Genomic DNA, 14,447 nt, shown 5'->3' with positions numbered 1-14,447 from the left:
TAAGGTTGTTGCTGTCATGGGTGTACCTTAGTCTGACCTTATACCCATGTTAGATAGCTTACCTTAGTCTAGCGGGTAGCTTCACTCGTTGCATCCGATAGACCTACGATGCACCTCGTCAAATGTAGTGATTGTTACCCTTCGATTGGTCAATTCTGTCAGTCGTTTTAATTTAATACGCCTGGTTAAACGAGACTAGAAGTATTAGTTTCTCCCACAGGGTTGAAATTGGAACTCCTGTGACATCTTTTCAGATGCTTTAAACCCATACTTCATTCCGCAATACGACCCTTCATGTTATTCCAAACGGCAACATTCGGACTACCCCGAAGATTATATCTTATTGCAAGTGACACAAACCGAGAAGAACCGCCGGGGGATTAAGCAGAGTGCGTATTGAGTTAAACTTGGTAGAGCGCTTGGTTGTTGACATTCGAAAACGAGCAGCCGGAAACGTAACATTAGAAATGAAAATTACCATGCACAAATAAGTATCAAATCACCAAAGTACGACTAATCGAATTCCATAAATTTCCTTCCATGAAAAATGGAATGTCTCGTCATCACGATACTTTGGCAATCCAGAGATAAACATATGGCGTAATTTCCTTTCTGGTTACGTGTGAAGGGGAATTTTCCCGGACAATGGCCTTCCGCCCTACTCTTCGATTACCGACCGTTCCGCCACTTCCTGTTTTGAACCACTGAGTGTAAATAACACTGCTAACGCTCTTAAACAAATCGAGAGCGAGAAATGCCATTACCTTAATTATTATCAGTTTTAAGAATTTTATCAAACATATTATTATGCAAGAGCTTAATCTGCCTATTGCGGCCCTTTCTTTAGACCTGAAATGTTATATAAACTATTAACTAGACATTTATTAACAAAACAAGACCATAATCAACACTCGATGCCATCTGATGCTTGGACAGGCGATCCTACTCCTTGTCACCTACAACCAGGGAGTCGAAACCATGCCAGTTGACTCAGTGACAGACCTTATAATACAGCGCGCTCGTGCTAACCATTCGGCCACCCCCTAACCATTCGGCCCCCCCTGCCATAATGTATCTTTAAGGGGTAGTTTATAAGCTAGATTTCTGTTTGGATCCTAACTATATATATATCTGTTTGCTATTTTTCAGGTTATGCGAGATACCAGTCTTGTTTTATGTTAGAAGGAGATGAATCTGAATATTGTTTCCATAAAAACCTTAATACCAGTATACGAATATTATCTAAAATAGACAAAACAACAAACCAACTTTGCACGTAAGTTCTTTAATGACGCGTCTAGCTCCTAATTCAGTTTCGTTTTATTCTATTTTACAATGTAGCGTGAACAAGAAAAAATTAAAACGAAACGAAATTGTAATTTTAATTATATTGGTGATCGACGATTTGTGCTGATTGAAGTTCCCGAATGAAATGTTTGGCAAAAGTTTAATATCTTCAGGTGAACATAGGGCCATACATCCTTACATACCAGTGGTATTGCGAGCGTATCACCCCTGTCCCTTGGGCGGATACCTCAAAATAACAACACTCCTAGTCGTTATGGAATGAAGTGAGGTTAAGAGTTTTAATTATTTTTGCTCCAGCCGGGATAATGAAGACGGACATAGATTGCTGTGAGAGAAAGTTTGGCACAGACATTGGATCTTTAACGTGCCCAATGATACCTCAGTATTTCCTCCCAAAGTAACGAGTAGAAAATTTTGTTTGACAGGCCCTATGTCTATATCAGATTCCGTTGAGAAAGGGGGGGGGGGTGGGCACTCGCTCTCAGTTGATGAAATAGTTTTGCCTGAAAACTGAAGATCTATACTACACTAAATGGCCGAGATCCAACATTCGTTTTGTTTCAAGGAGGTCTCCATTTCACATGGACTCCACAGCTATTTAATAATATGAACCTCAATTTGTACCCCGTGATGCAAGCACTATACGGATTCCGATCCCTGCTCGTGATCGCTTCAATCTTCTCCCATGCGATAAGGCAACCTAGCTTGATATACCATATCGAAGAGCTTTTTAATTGAAGAACTTTGATCTTGGACATCAATATAAAGCTATATCAGTCTAAACGGTATTAAAGACAAAACGTATAATTGCTGCTATAGATCTATTTGTTAATGTTCTAGGGGGCACTTATAATTTCTGCGATAGATCTATTTGTTAATGTTCTAGGGGACACATATGTTCGTTTTATCTCATTGTAGTTGAAACACAAGATTAAATCAACTATATGAACTTTTGACGTTTTTCTGGTTGACTTCACATTTTTTACTGTTGTGTTTTAATCAAAGAATATTGAGTTATGACTGCCTAATGTAATATCTGATGATAATACGATCCTGGTGATTATAGCAACAGGCAATAATTATACAATAAAGGAATAGAGAGGCTGATTCTTTTGGTCTCTCCATTCTCTGTGCTGCGGTGGTTTAAATATGCCCCCGGGGATACAGGGTACAAGACAATGATCTGATGTTAGAAAGTAGTTTGTCATATAAATATACACGATTCAGACTATAAATGGATTTGGTTAATCGATTAGTTAAAATTGGTTCGTGTAAACAGGTCATATCATGATCGAGACACTACACTATTTTAAAGGGGGCGTGGTGGCCTAACGGTAAGGGCACGGACTCTCAACTACAATGTCCAGGTTTCGAATCAAGGTTTGAACTGAGAAGAACCTCTGGATTTGTAAAACCCAATTCGAACTTAGGGTTAGCAAGCATCTGCGGGCCTAATAAGTAAAGAGAGAGAGAGAGAAATGGGGTTTAACGTCCACTCGACACAAACTAGGTCATTTCGGGACTAACATGGTTTTAATTTTATTTACATAATTCACTTGCGCGTAGGGGTCTTTAGCAGTGGGAGGAAACCGGAGGACCCGGAGAAAACCCACAAGGTTGGACAGGCGACCCTACTCCTTGCCACGTACAACCACGCCAGTCGACTCAATGACAGACTGTATGATACAGCGCGCACACGCTAACCATTCAGCCATCCACCCCCCCCCCCCCCTAATAAGTAAAGTTTTTCCTAATCGTTTTGATGGGACTCAAAACAAAGTTTAATCTCAGTAAACGTAAAAGAATATTTGACAGTTAGAAGGCAACAAGAGTAGGCGCCCCCCCCCCCCCTCAGAAAGCATTGCAGACATGACCATAACAAATAACTCTATTTTAGTGTATGAATTAACACTTAAATGCGTTAATTAGTAAGCAAATGACACAGATGATTAAATTGTTCATTTTTATTTTTACTTCCAGGGACATGAAAAAAGTTGTAAAATGTATAACGTATAATATCAATTTAAAATGTGGTCCACGAGCCGCTGAGTTAGTGGAGTTACTGGTTAAACCTATGGTACGTCACAGTGCACAGTGTAATTATCATATAGACACCGAGGTACGTACATATTGAAAGTTTGTTTCCAGCATCTTTATCTTCCCATTGCTCCAGTCAACACGCTTAGCTACCCCATGGGCTATAATGGTCATATTTCCATATTATAATCGAGTCTAAACCTTGTGTCAACAGATTGACAACGCTAATACTTCCGGTGAGGGACCGATCAAATATTGCGTCTGGGTTAGCAAAACGAAATTCTTACCAGGGTAACTAACATAATGCTACAATGGTGGGAGGGTGTGTGGGGTGGAGACTCTATACCCCCTCCCCCCCCCCCGGGTCTCGCAAGTTAAAACATTTACCGTTACTCGCGGCGCTTTATTCTATCTCCTCAACACATACTCCATGTTCCTACAATGACATTTGAAAGAAAATTACGATTCGGAGTCGAGCAACTAATTAAGAACTGATCATACTATTTACGATTCTTCAGATGCTTCTGAGAACACTATAGCTTTAATGGCGTGTGTTAGGAATATCCCGATTTATGTTGCTAGCTTTTGAGCAGTACTATTACTAGCCATCATCCTAGCATTCACTGTATGTCGTACATTGCACCATGGACGCTATTAACTTTATAGGACTATAGTACAGAAATCTAATATTTACTGGTTTGTCACGAGAAAGCTTTTATATAAATCACTTGGCTGTTTGGACGTTATTCCGATTCGCTCTGAAATTGCCTTAGATAAGAGCTACAATCGTTTCTATTTGGAACCGAGCGAATTTGACGGACGTTCTATTAGAATCAAGTGCGCGATAGTCAATATTGGTCTATTGGAGATTAGTTCGGATTGATTAACTGGTAACCTATAAAACGCTACACACGACACCCTTCAATTGTTTTAGTACTACTTGATTACAAGACATCGAGGATGCCAATTTAATTAGAGGCATTCTTGTAGTGGTATTCTAACGCCATAACAAGTATTATTCTCGATTATACACGACTGTTCGCGTTTAGAGGAAATTATCACTTTACTAACCTACTTCTGGATAATCGAAACCAATCAAATATCAAGTCTTCAAAGAGTTGTTTTATTAAATAATCATTTTATTTATTCCTTTTCACTGTAATTGTGGTAAATGTCGGAATAAATTCCAGCTTTGTATTTGCAATGATTTTTTATCACACGGTCTTTCTGGTTAGATCAAAATGGTATTAAGTTTTTTTATATCGCTTTATCCTTATACAAATGAATTGGGAAGACTAGTATTTGCCCAAACCAATTACTCTGATCTTTATATCAAACGTTGACCAAATAATCCATTTTATTTTACGTGTAGCGCGACAACATTCCACAAAACCATCAATCAATTAAATCAAGTCCAATCTCTTCCAGCACGTGCTTCCTTGGTAACGTTATTCGAAACAAGCATGGCGCCATGATTAAGCAATGGGAGAAATAAGACAGGCAAAAAGTCTTATGTTCATTTTGTGCGTTAATGCTACTTTGGACAATTGGGGTATAAACACACAATGCCATCCGCGGACAAGTTCCTTATCATTATTTAAGTAATTGTCGAAAAATCAACACGCAGTAGACGAGACACGTACAACAGAAATCAAATACAGACAAGGTGTCCGTACCATCGGAAATAGGCAGAAGGAAAATACGAATAGATTGTATTTAATACTCGGAAGGCTATTGTTTATAGTGTGGGGGGAATCTCACGGGCGCTTGAATATAAGACAACTTTTGGCAGAACAATGGGAACAAAGTGGGCTAAATGTGGAACTCCGTGATATTATAGTGGAATAGGAAATGAAGTAGAGATTGGAGCGAATGAAGTTTTGTTGGCAAGATGGAATCGATAACAATACACTTGTACAAACCACACGAGACGCGGAAACGTACACCGCCATTTTGTGCCATTTAATCTAGCCTCATTGTCGACAGGAATTCTAGACTCTCTTTACTAGAGTTTGCGCAAATGTCAAGAATTTCTTGGCTTTTATTTTCATTCTTTGAACTTTGGATTAAAATGATTTATTTTTTCCCTGAAATGGCTGCTTGCGATAACAGAGATTTTTTTTACTCCGGACGACATTATATAATGAACCTTTAGCGCAATCGCAATCAGAGTGCGGGATCTCCTACCCTTTTTGACACTAAAAATTGAAACATGTCGGTGCCTAAGGTTTTACGTGGTTTAAATACGCAGCATATTCTACTCGCGTCATAACACATGTGGTTTACGTTTAAATGGATTTTTTCAACGAGTTAAAATAAAGTGCATGAGAAATATTGGTTAAAAACAACAGCGGAAAAATGAAAGAGTAATTGTGAATGAATTTGGTCTACCAGGAAACACATTTTTACGAAGTTTCCCGATTACTAAGTTCTGGTTAAGTATTCTTGCTTACAAATGTTTTATACAATGATTACCATCAGTGGCACGTCAAGGTCTTGTTAAAGGGGAAGTCAGGTTGTTGCATGGATTAAAGGTGTCCAGTTCAGCACGTGCTAGGTTTATACTGTCGATATTTGTTAGAAAATGTCTACAATTTAGAAGTTGCCCTATTCGCTGATTAAGGTCGCCGAATAATATTTTTATTTCTTTGTAATACACGATATAAATTGAAGATTCAGCCATTTTATCAGGAACTGGGCTTAAGCGCTATTCATTTTGATGTTCTCCTTCTTTCGGGGGTGTAGGGTTGGGGGACTCTTCTTTTTATTAAAAAAGTCTAAGGCTCCAATTCAAGTACAATCGCGACGTAACACTTGTTTTTGTATCTACTGACCCAAAAGATCAACCCGTTTTATATAATGACCCAAAATATCAACCCGTTTTATGTAATGACCCAAAAGATCAACCTGTTTGTATATGTAATGACCGAAAGATCAACTCATTTGTATGTAATGACACAGTAGATTAACCCGTTTTACGTAATGTCCTGAAAGATTAACCCATTTGTATGTAATGACCTAAAGGATTAGTCCAATCAGTTGAAATATTGAAAAAAAAGGAATGGGTTTATCATTTGTGCTTGATAACGATAAGAGAATACTTGTCGAAACGTCGACAAACCAGTGATTGTATTTCCATATAAACTGTGTTGTGTTTTTAATGGGTTTAAGGTTACGCCTGCAATGCTAGGAGGGTGGATTTCGCCCCGATAGCTGCATATCCACCTACCCTTCATGGAATTCCATACTGCCAAACGAGATCACGGGCCGTCATTAATTTTTTGTACAATCCGAACGACTAGGGAACACTAGCCAGACCTACAAACAATTTGGAACTGGGCTTGAAACATCCAGGGATTTATGCACCAAACAGTTGAAAGCCGCTTAAAGAGGCCTTTTTATCTTTGACCTTTGCGGGAAATGGGAATTTAGAAAATCCCGCACGCAAAAAAAAAATGAAACCCCGAATATAAAAAAAAAAAAAAAAAAGAGAGAAAAAAATATAGACGGAAACAACGACAGTATATTTAACTAGTGGGAATTCTTTTTTTCAAAACTATGTGCATTAAAAAAAAGAAAACACTTATTATTTTATGATCAGTAGTGGAATACCGCGTTTTATCAGTGAAATAAAAGTGTTATTCTAATGGCTAGAAGCGGACAAAGTAGTCCATGTAAAATCATAAAATAAATAGAACATTTGTCGTTTTGTCGTGAATAACATATTTTATTTCATCTCTAAGCAAGAAAACGTTTATATTTTCACTCATGCTACGCATTCGTGAAAATATAAGTTTTCTTGCTTCTCGATGAAATAAAATATGTTATTCACTCTAAAACGACAAATATCCTCTATTTACATAATGTACAAAATGTAATGTTATTAAAAACTATACAGATTTTAAGAAAAGTATATTGCGTTAATGTGCATATTTTTGAAAAATTTACACACATTAAAAGAATATTACGTAATGTACAAAATTTAATTTTATAATGTGCTAAAATTTGATACTAAGGGACAAAAAAAAAAACAGGTCCCGGGTACACGTAATAGAAACATTGTCAGTTGGAATTCGATATGAAAGTAGGCCGTAGTGCCGCTGTGCGGGCAAAATTTTCCTTTTTGCACAAGGTATGGGGTAGACACAGATCAAAACTATCATGGTGACCATAAACCTGTTGAAATGTAGACTATATAAAATCACACACAGTCAAGGTTGTTTTAAATCTTTGTAAAATGTGAAAGTTCATGTTTAACCAGTTTTTCAATAATTTATCCCCGCAAAGTAGTACCCCACTCAATCCTGAGGCGAATGTTTTGCGTTTATAAAGAAGACTGTGCCATTTCTGCAACTCTGCAATATTCGTGCGTTAAAGGGGGTTGGATGGGTCTAGTGGTTAACGTGTGCGCGTGAAATCACAAGGACTGTCATTGAGTGAAGTGGCGGGGTTTCGATTCCCCGCTTGAACGTGACCAGGAGTAGGGTCGCTTGTCCAACCTCGTGGGTTTTCTCCGGTCGCTCCGGTTTCCCGTCACTGCTAAAGACCCCAAAGCGCAAGCGAATTATGGAAATGAAATTGAACCATATGTTAGTCCCGAAATGACCTAGTTTGTGTCGAGTGGACGTTAAACCCCATTTTTCTCTCTCTGTCTCTCGCTGATGCCTAAAAATAACGAAGTGTCTTTAAAAAATATTTACAAGTCTAAAAACTAACGCTTCCGTGATTGCTGAACCAGTACTGACTCACTGAGCCACCGCGGCCTCCTTATTTTTAAAAATTGAAAACATGCCGTTTCAAAAGATATACCAAATATAGTTAAGGAAAACTGAAAAACTAACACCGACAACAACTTACAGACGAACGAACAAGGGCGACTGTATCAGAATAAATGTGACACTGTTTCTGAATGATAATTCCCATTTAAAATACACGTATTGCTCAATTCTCTGTATGCAGATCTCGTTAAGTTCACAATAATTTGTCTTTCCTGTCAAATAATTCTCTTAAAGAATTCACTTAAGGGAATAGAATATTTTAATCTGCCGTTCTGCACTGAGCAACTTTTCAGACACAATAACAACGCGAATTTATGGCATTACTTGAAACATCGTGCAGAGGTTTTTCTTTTTTTTTTTAATCTGAGATGCATTTCGTGAACCATAAACTTGATAGCTTGAAATTGTTTGTAGCATGTTTTTTCATCGGTTTTCTCCAACTGCTTTAGCCCGCTACACGCAAGCCAATAATTGGAATGAACTTAAACTAGACAGATGTCTAGTCGTTCGGATGGGACAAAAAACCGAGGTCCCGTGTATACATTGGCGTGCACGTAAAAGATCCCTTGGCAGTTGCACAATTTCTCTCATAACACACTGTATGACGTATGCCCGTCTTCATTAGCACAGTCGGCGCAAAACAGTAGGATGTTAAACCCCATTTCATTTCATTTCAATTCATTTGTATTGATGAAACAAATCAATTAATAACAGATGTTTGCGTCTGTTCTTTTTTGGTATATCATTAGTGGGCGTTAACTCTCTCTCTCTCTCTCTCTCTCTCTCTCTCTCTCTGTAGCATATTTTACAGAGGTTTATCTTCTTCTTTTTTTTAATCTGAGCCGCCTTTCATGAACTGTTTTCTTGATAGCTTGAAATTGTTTGTAGCATATTTTAAAGATAGAGTGAAACATATCGGTGAGAAATCTCGATAGACTATGTGAATAATCTCCCAGTCATTTGTCTTCTGTCCTTTTTTATATCCGTTTTATTGGCTCGAAATGGGTTGTATCTTGTTCACTTGTCAATGCAGCAAGATAAAGTTGAATTATGGAAACAGATGCAGGGTGCGTGATAGCATGTTTTTTTTTTTTGTTATATATTTTTCTTTTATAATATAAGCTAACGATATATAAGTTCTTAATTTTATCTTTTCAGACGACATCCAATTTCAAGCGACCGGGTGTGACGAAAGCTATATCAAAACATCATTATATTTCTGACGGAAGTCGAAACAGTGCTCACGTAAATATGACTTCCGGTATCAAAATGGCCTTGTTGACAATTCTCTATTCCTATGTGTTTTTGGTTTTATTTCACTGAGCAGAAGTGTATTTGTGATCGATATGTACACGATCATGTCGTCATATTTCAAAAGCTATTTCCTGATTTCAAAAGGTGCGATATTAAACACGAGCTTTGTGGCTATTTATATTCATTATGATGTTCACTGTGGATGAAAAAAAGACGCCATTATTCAAAATTATAGCATAAAAAGATTTTGAGATAATTTGAATTTATGGTCATAAAAACGATGTTGATTTGTGTATTTCGACGATGTAATTAATGAATCTATCATAATCTTACATCATTAGAGCCTGGTAATTCAAGACTGATTACCCGACTCCATTAAGTTACGTAGATGCTGTTAACACGACTCACAGATTACGCTATCATATTTCATCAGATTTCGAACTGTACATAAAGAATCGTGATCTGTCAGAAAGGATTTCTTTTCTGTTCCTTTTATTTCAAACAATGCTCTTTGTTCAAGCTCTTATTTAATTGTAGAATTGTGTGACAGATCTAATCTGTAATGTTGATTTCCGTGTACGGCATCTGACACGTATCCCCCGTCTGATTAGCATCGTTTGTTATACGAGCCGTAAAGAGCCCAACACCCAAAAGGCCGAATTGTCTTGATATGGGCGAATCATCTATCATTTTATCCCATCTCAATCTGCTCGCGATAATGGCGATAAAATATCATGACGTAACCATTTCCTTATAGCCTTATGGGTAGTTTCTCTTCTCATAAACAGACGCCAGTGTAAAAAATATCTTCAAATGATTTAAGATTTATGTTAGCGCTGATTATTAGAAAGTTCTGTCTGTTTCAAAAGAGATGGGAAAACTCGTGGGTGATTAGATAATCCATTACGTGTAATTCGATCCATTTTCAAGATGGCGTTGAATGAAAAGAATGACGTCTGATGGCGTTAGTTGAATGGACGACAATGGGGACGTTTTCCAAGTGCAGGTGTTTATTTACGAGCCAATTTAATGAGACATTCTTTGTTTAAAATTTCCTTTTAAAAAAAAATGTTGCACTCAAAGTTGGTTGAAATAGAGATTAAATTACTGTTAAAATCGAGAGAGACACTGTCTTAAAGAATGGACAATCACACACCCTGTGAAAGTTTTGAAAGACAGTTAAGTTCGATCTGTGTTTTTCCAAAATAAATTTCAAATTTGCAAGCTTCGTTGAGCGGAAAGAGGGAGGGGGGCGGGGTGGTGGGGTCTAAGAGGAAAGAACGCCTGCACTTGTTAATTTTAAAGAGATATTTTCCAAATAAGATACTTGCTTGCTATCCCTGTTAGGTACCCCTATCTTCATTCCACCGATTCAAGTTCTGTAAGTCGTTTAGGGATATGATTATTGAAAACAAAAAAACACATAAAAAAGTTATTAATGTAACCTTTAAAAATATACTCCAGTGTCAACCATTGTTTAAGGGTTAAACTTTTTAAAAATTTTAGAGTCTGAAATTATGAGGATTTGGCGTAAAATAAACTTAAGAAGTCTGGGCCCTTCAGTTCAAAAGAGGCTCTACAGGCCTTGGTGTAATCTGGGGATCATTGTGTATCCATAGTTTCTGTTAAGATTGTCAAGTCTGTTTTGATCATCGGGACTGATCGCGTATCTGTAAGGGGTAAATGGGGTTTGTGGGGTATTATTTACTACCTTCTTAAAATTAAAATGTGCATTTTGTGATATTAAATTTACAATATCCCACAGAAGAAAGGATTGTATTGTATATAGCCATGCTTTAAAATGAGGGAATATGTTAGTTGTCTGTCCTTGGTAATGAGCTTCGTCGCAGCGCCATTTTGTGGGAAGGTAACTCCAGGTCTAGGCATTGACAATCGCAACATGGACATGCACTAGATTCTTTACACGGGATTGTGGAAAGGACGAGGGGCCCGACTAAGACAACAGGACGCAGGTCCACCGGGCTAGGCCTTTTGTTGTAGACAATAGGACGAATGTCCACCAATCTATGCCTTCTGTAGTAAACAACAGGACAAATGTCCACCAATCTAGGGCTTCTGTAGTAGAGAAAGGGCAGACAACAGATTATTTTCCTTTGTTTACTGTATATATATTTATCATTTTGTTATATAATTATGAAACCATTGTAATTTTGAGGATAATATTGTTATTATCGATATTTAATATTATATGGAGACTGTGTTGCCTTTTATATCAACATCCATGCGTTATTTGAGAAATTGTACTGTAATGCTTGATTGTATCTAATTTACCGTTAATTGTGGAATTATAATTAATGCACATCGAAGCTTACTTGGCGTTGGCCGAGGTTTAGAAATTATTCATTCTTTTGAAACAGTAGTCACCAAACATTTTTTTTTTAATCACAGCCCAAGTAAAAATATTTTGGCGCACGGTCACACTGGTGAACCACGGCGCACGTAATTACATCTCTTGGCAAACGGTCACACCAGCGCACTGTGACGCACGTAATTCCATCTTGTGGCACAAGATCATGCCAGTGCACTGTGACGCACGTAATTCCATCTTGTGACACACGATCATGCCAGTGCACTGTGATGCACGTAATTCCATTCCTGTGGCACACGATCATGCCAGTGCACCATGGCGCACGTAATTCTATCTCGTTGCTCACGGTCGCATCAATGCGCTGTGTTGCACATAATTACATCTCGTGGCACAACAGTGCACTACGACGCACGTAATTACACCACTCGGCACACGGTCACGCCAGTGCACCGCGACGCACGTAATTACATCTCGTGGCTCACCAGTGTACGACGACACACGTAATCTCGCGACACACCAGTGCACCGTGACGCACAGTTTAGGATCCACTATTTTGAAATGATATATTTTTTTTTAGCTCTGTTACACATGTGACTTTCCGACATGACTCATTAGTATATGTAATGCGACCGATAATCAAAATAATTATCTCCCTTTGACATGTAAGCCTACTTATATATATATGTGTGTATTTAATTGAAATCTACAGGCCTTTTTTTCTATTGTCAATCATATTACACATTACATTACTTCTTGTATTACATTCAAAGGGATTATATATATACATGTACGTATTAAAATATATATGAGATTAATATTATAATCGGTGTGAATTTATGTATTTTGTATATCGCTCACGAAATGAATCACCGATAATTGTCTGATGATAGTTCACCTTGAACGTAACCGGATGTACGTTTGGCAACACTGTTGATCACGTGACTATTGGTGGCCATTTGCTCATTGGTAATATTTTGCACGGTAGCTGCGACTCCAGTAATGTCCTATAAGTAAACATAACATAATTCAATTGAATACAAATACTGTTTATTACTGGGTAACGTTTCAACTAGGCTTCTGTAGTCTTTATCAAGCAGCCCCTAAGCTATAAAATATGATGGGGTGGCCTAAACGCATGTTGTTCAGTAATACACGGAAATAGATTTTAGTTCAATTACTAAATGTCATTGGGGCAATATGTCCAAAAAGTAGTGGCGTGCTCCGGGCAGGTTATCCCAACCCTACTTAGCAGCAATGTTGGCGTAGTTTCGTATTTTGAATAAAGTTAAAAGAGCCGAATTAATGATCGTAGCCTCTGCCTTCAAGACGCTTTGTCTTAGTGAAATTGCCATTCTGTAAACTGTCTGTTTGTGTTTCCAGTCATGTAAGTTAGAGGAGACGGTGAACTGTTTTTTGTAAATTCTATTTATAACATTGTATATTGTACATAAACTCAATAAATTTGATGGTTTAATTTTTGATTGAATGTGTGTTAGTTTTCTATAATTCTGGCTGCAGTCAAAAGGGCGAAGGTGTCTTATTCGCGATAACGAAAACTAGTTTTACAGTATTAGCGTTCATCAAATCGTGATTTTAACTTACAATCTTGAATCAGGCACCTTGGCCCAGGAGAATTTTTGAAAGATCGTAGGGAGGGGACGGGGTGTCCTAATGTTATGATTGAGTTAAGGTATTTCCACAAAGCTTTATATAAACGATATTTCGTCCTGTTTTATGCACTGGATCGTTTAGTGACTTGCCCGGAAACAGATCTCCGACACAGAAAAATCTTACTGTGAAATAACCTCAGTCACTTTCTGAAAAACAAAACCCAACGACTTATGTCTGTATGATCGTCGACGGAGTCGTATGATCTAGACACAATGACAAACGTGGACTGACTTGGCCTTTTACAACTGTCTCAGTGAGTAGGGGGAGAAAGACAAACTAGGTCATTTCGGGACTAACATATGGTTCAATTTAAAGGGACAATAACACTCTAGCTGGCTTAAAAGATCCAGAAAATAAATAATATCTCTAAGTACTAGATGTTTAAGTGTCCTACCTGTTGTGTCAATTATCCATTACATCCTATTTTACTTGTCCAGAGGGTTGGAAAATATTTTTAAATCGAAGTTTCATTTACGTTAGACGTTTCAAACCATTATGTTGAACTTTTCAGAATTTTTAAGTAAGATGTGTTAAAATGAAATTTGTATCATCAATTAATTGAAATATTCTAAAATAGTACAATTTGTTGACCAGAATAAAGATTGGGACATATTATTCAGTTACAACAAGAGTGGTATTGAGCCTTTAAGGGGTCTTTAGCAGCCGGAGGACCCGGAGAAAACCCACGAGGCTGGACAGGCGACCCTACTTCTTGTCACGTACAACCGGAGAATCTTTTGATACAACGTGCACGCACTAACCATTCGACCCCCCCCCCCGCCTCAATGCGTAGGACGTTTGTTCGCAAACCTGGAGGTCCCGTGTTCGATCCCTGCGTTGGGATTTTCCGGCGTGGCTCCCCCTTGTTAGTGGTGTAGGATGGGGGGGCCTGGCAAGGGACAATGTATAGTCGTTCGGATGGGACAAAAAACCGAGGCCCCGTGTACACATTGACGTGCACGTAAAATAACCCTTACAGTTGGAGCTGGAAATAAAAGTATGCCATAGCGCCGCTGTCCGGACAAAATTTCCCTCATAGCACACTGTATGGCGTATACCCGTCTTCATTA

The 14,447-nt window shown here is 38.0% G+C and overlaps 1 protein-coding gene across 1 annotated transcript in view; it reads left to right on the top strand.

The window, feature by feature from the left end:
* LOC126828281 (uncharacterized) overlaps nt 1–13,187 on the top strand; it is a 109,900-nt gene extending 96,713 nt beyond the window's left edge. The window contains exons 4-6 of the mRNA XM_050557964.2: nt 1,150–1,276; nt 3,289–3,427; nt 9,282–13,187. Of these exons, the coding sequence (XP_050413921.1) occupies nt 1,150–1,276; nt 3,289–3,427; nt 9,282–9,446 (431 nt within the window). The 3' untranslated portion in view covers nt 9,447–13,187. The remainder of the gene's footprint in view (nt 1–1,149; nt 1,277–3,288; nt 3,428–9,281) is intronic.
* The last annotated feature ends 1,260 nt before the right edge of the window (nt 13,188–14,447 follow it).

This window comes from Patella vulgata, chromosome 7 (assembly GCF_932274485.2).
Source record: "Patella vulgata chromosome 7, xgPatVulg1.2, whole genome shotgun sequence".
Taxonomy (NCBI): Eukaryota; Metazoa; Mollusca; class Gastropoda; family Patellidae; genus Patella; species Patella vulgata.
This window is presented reverse-complemented; position numbering and strand designations above follow the sequence as displayed.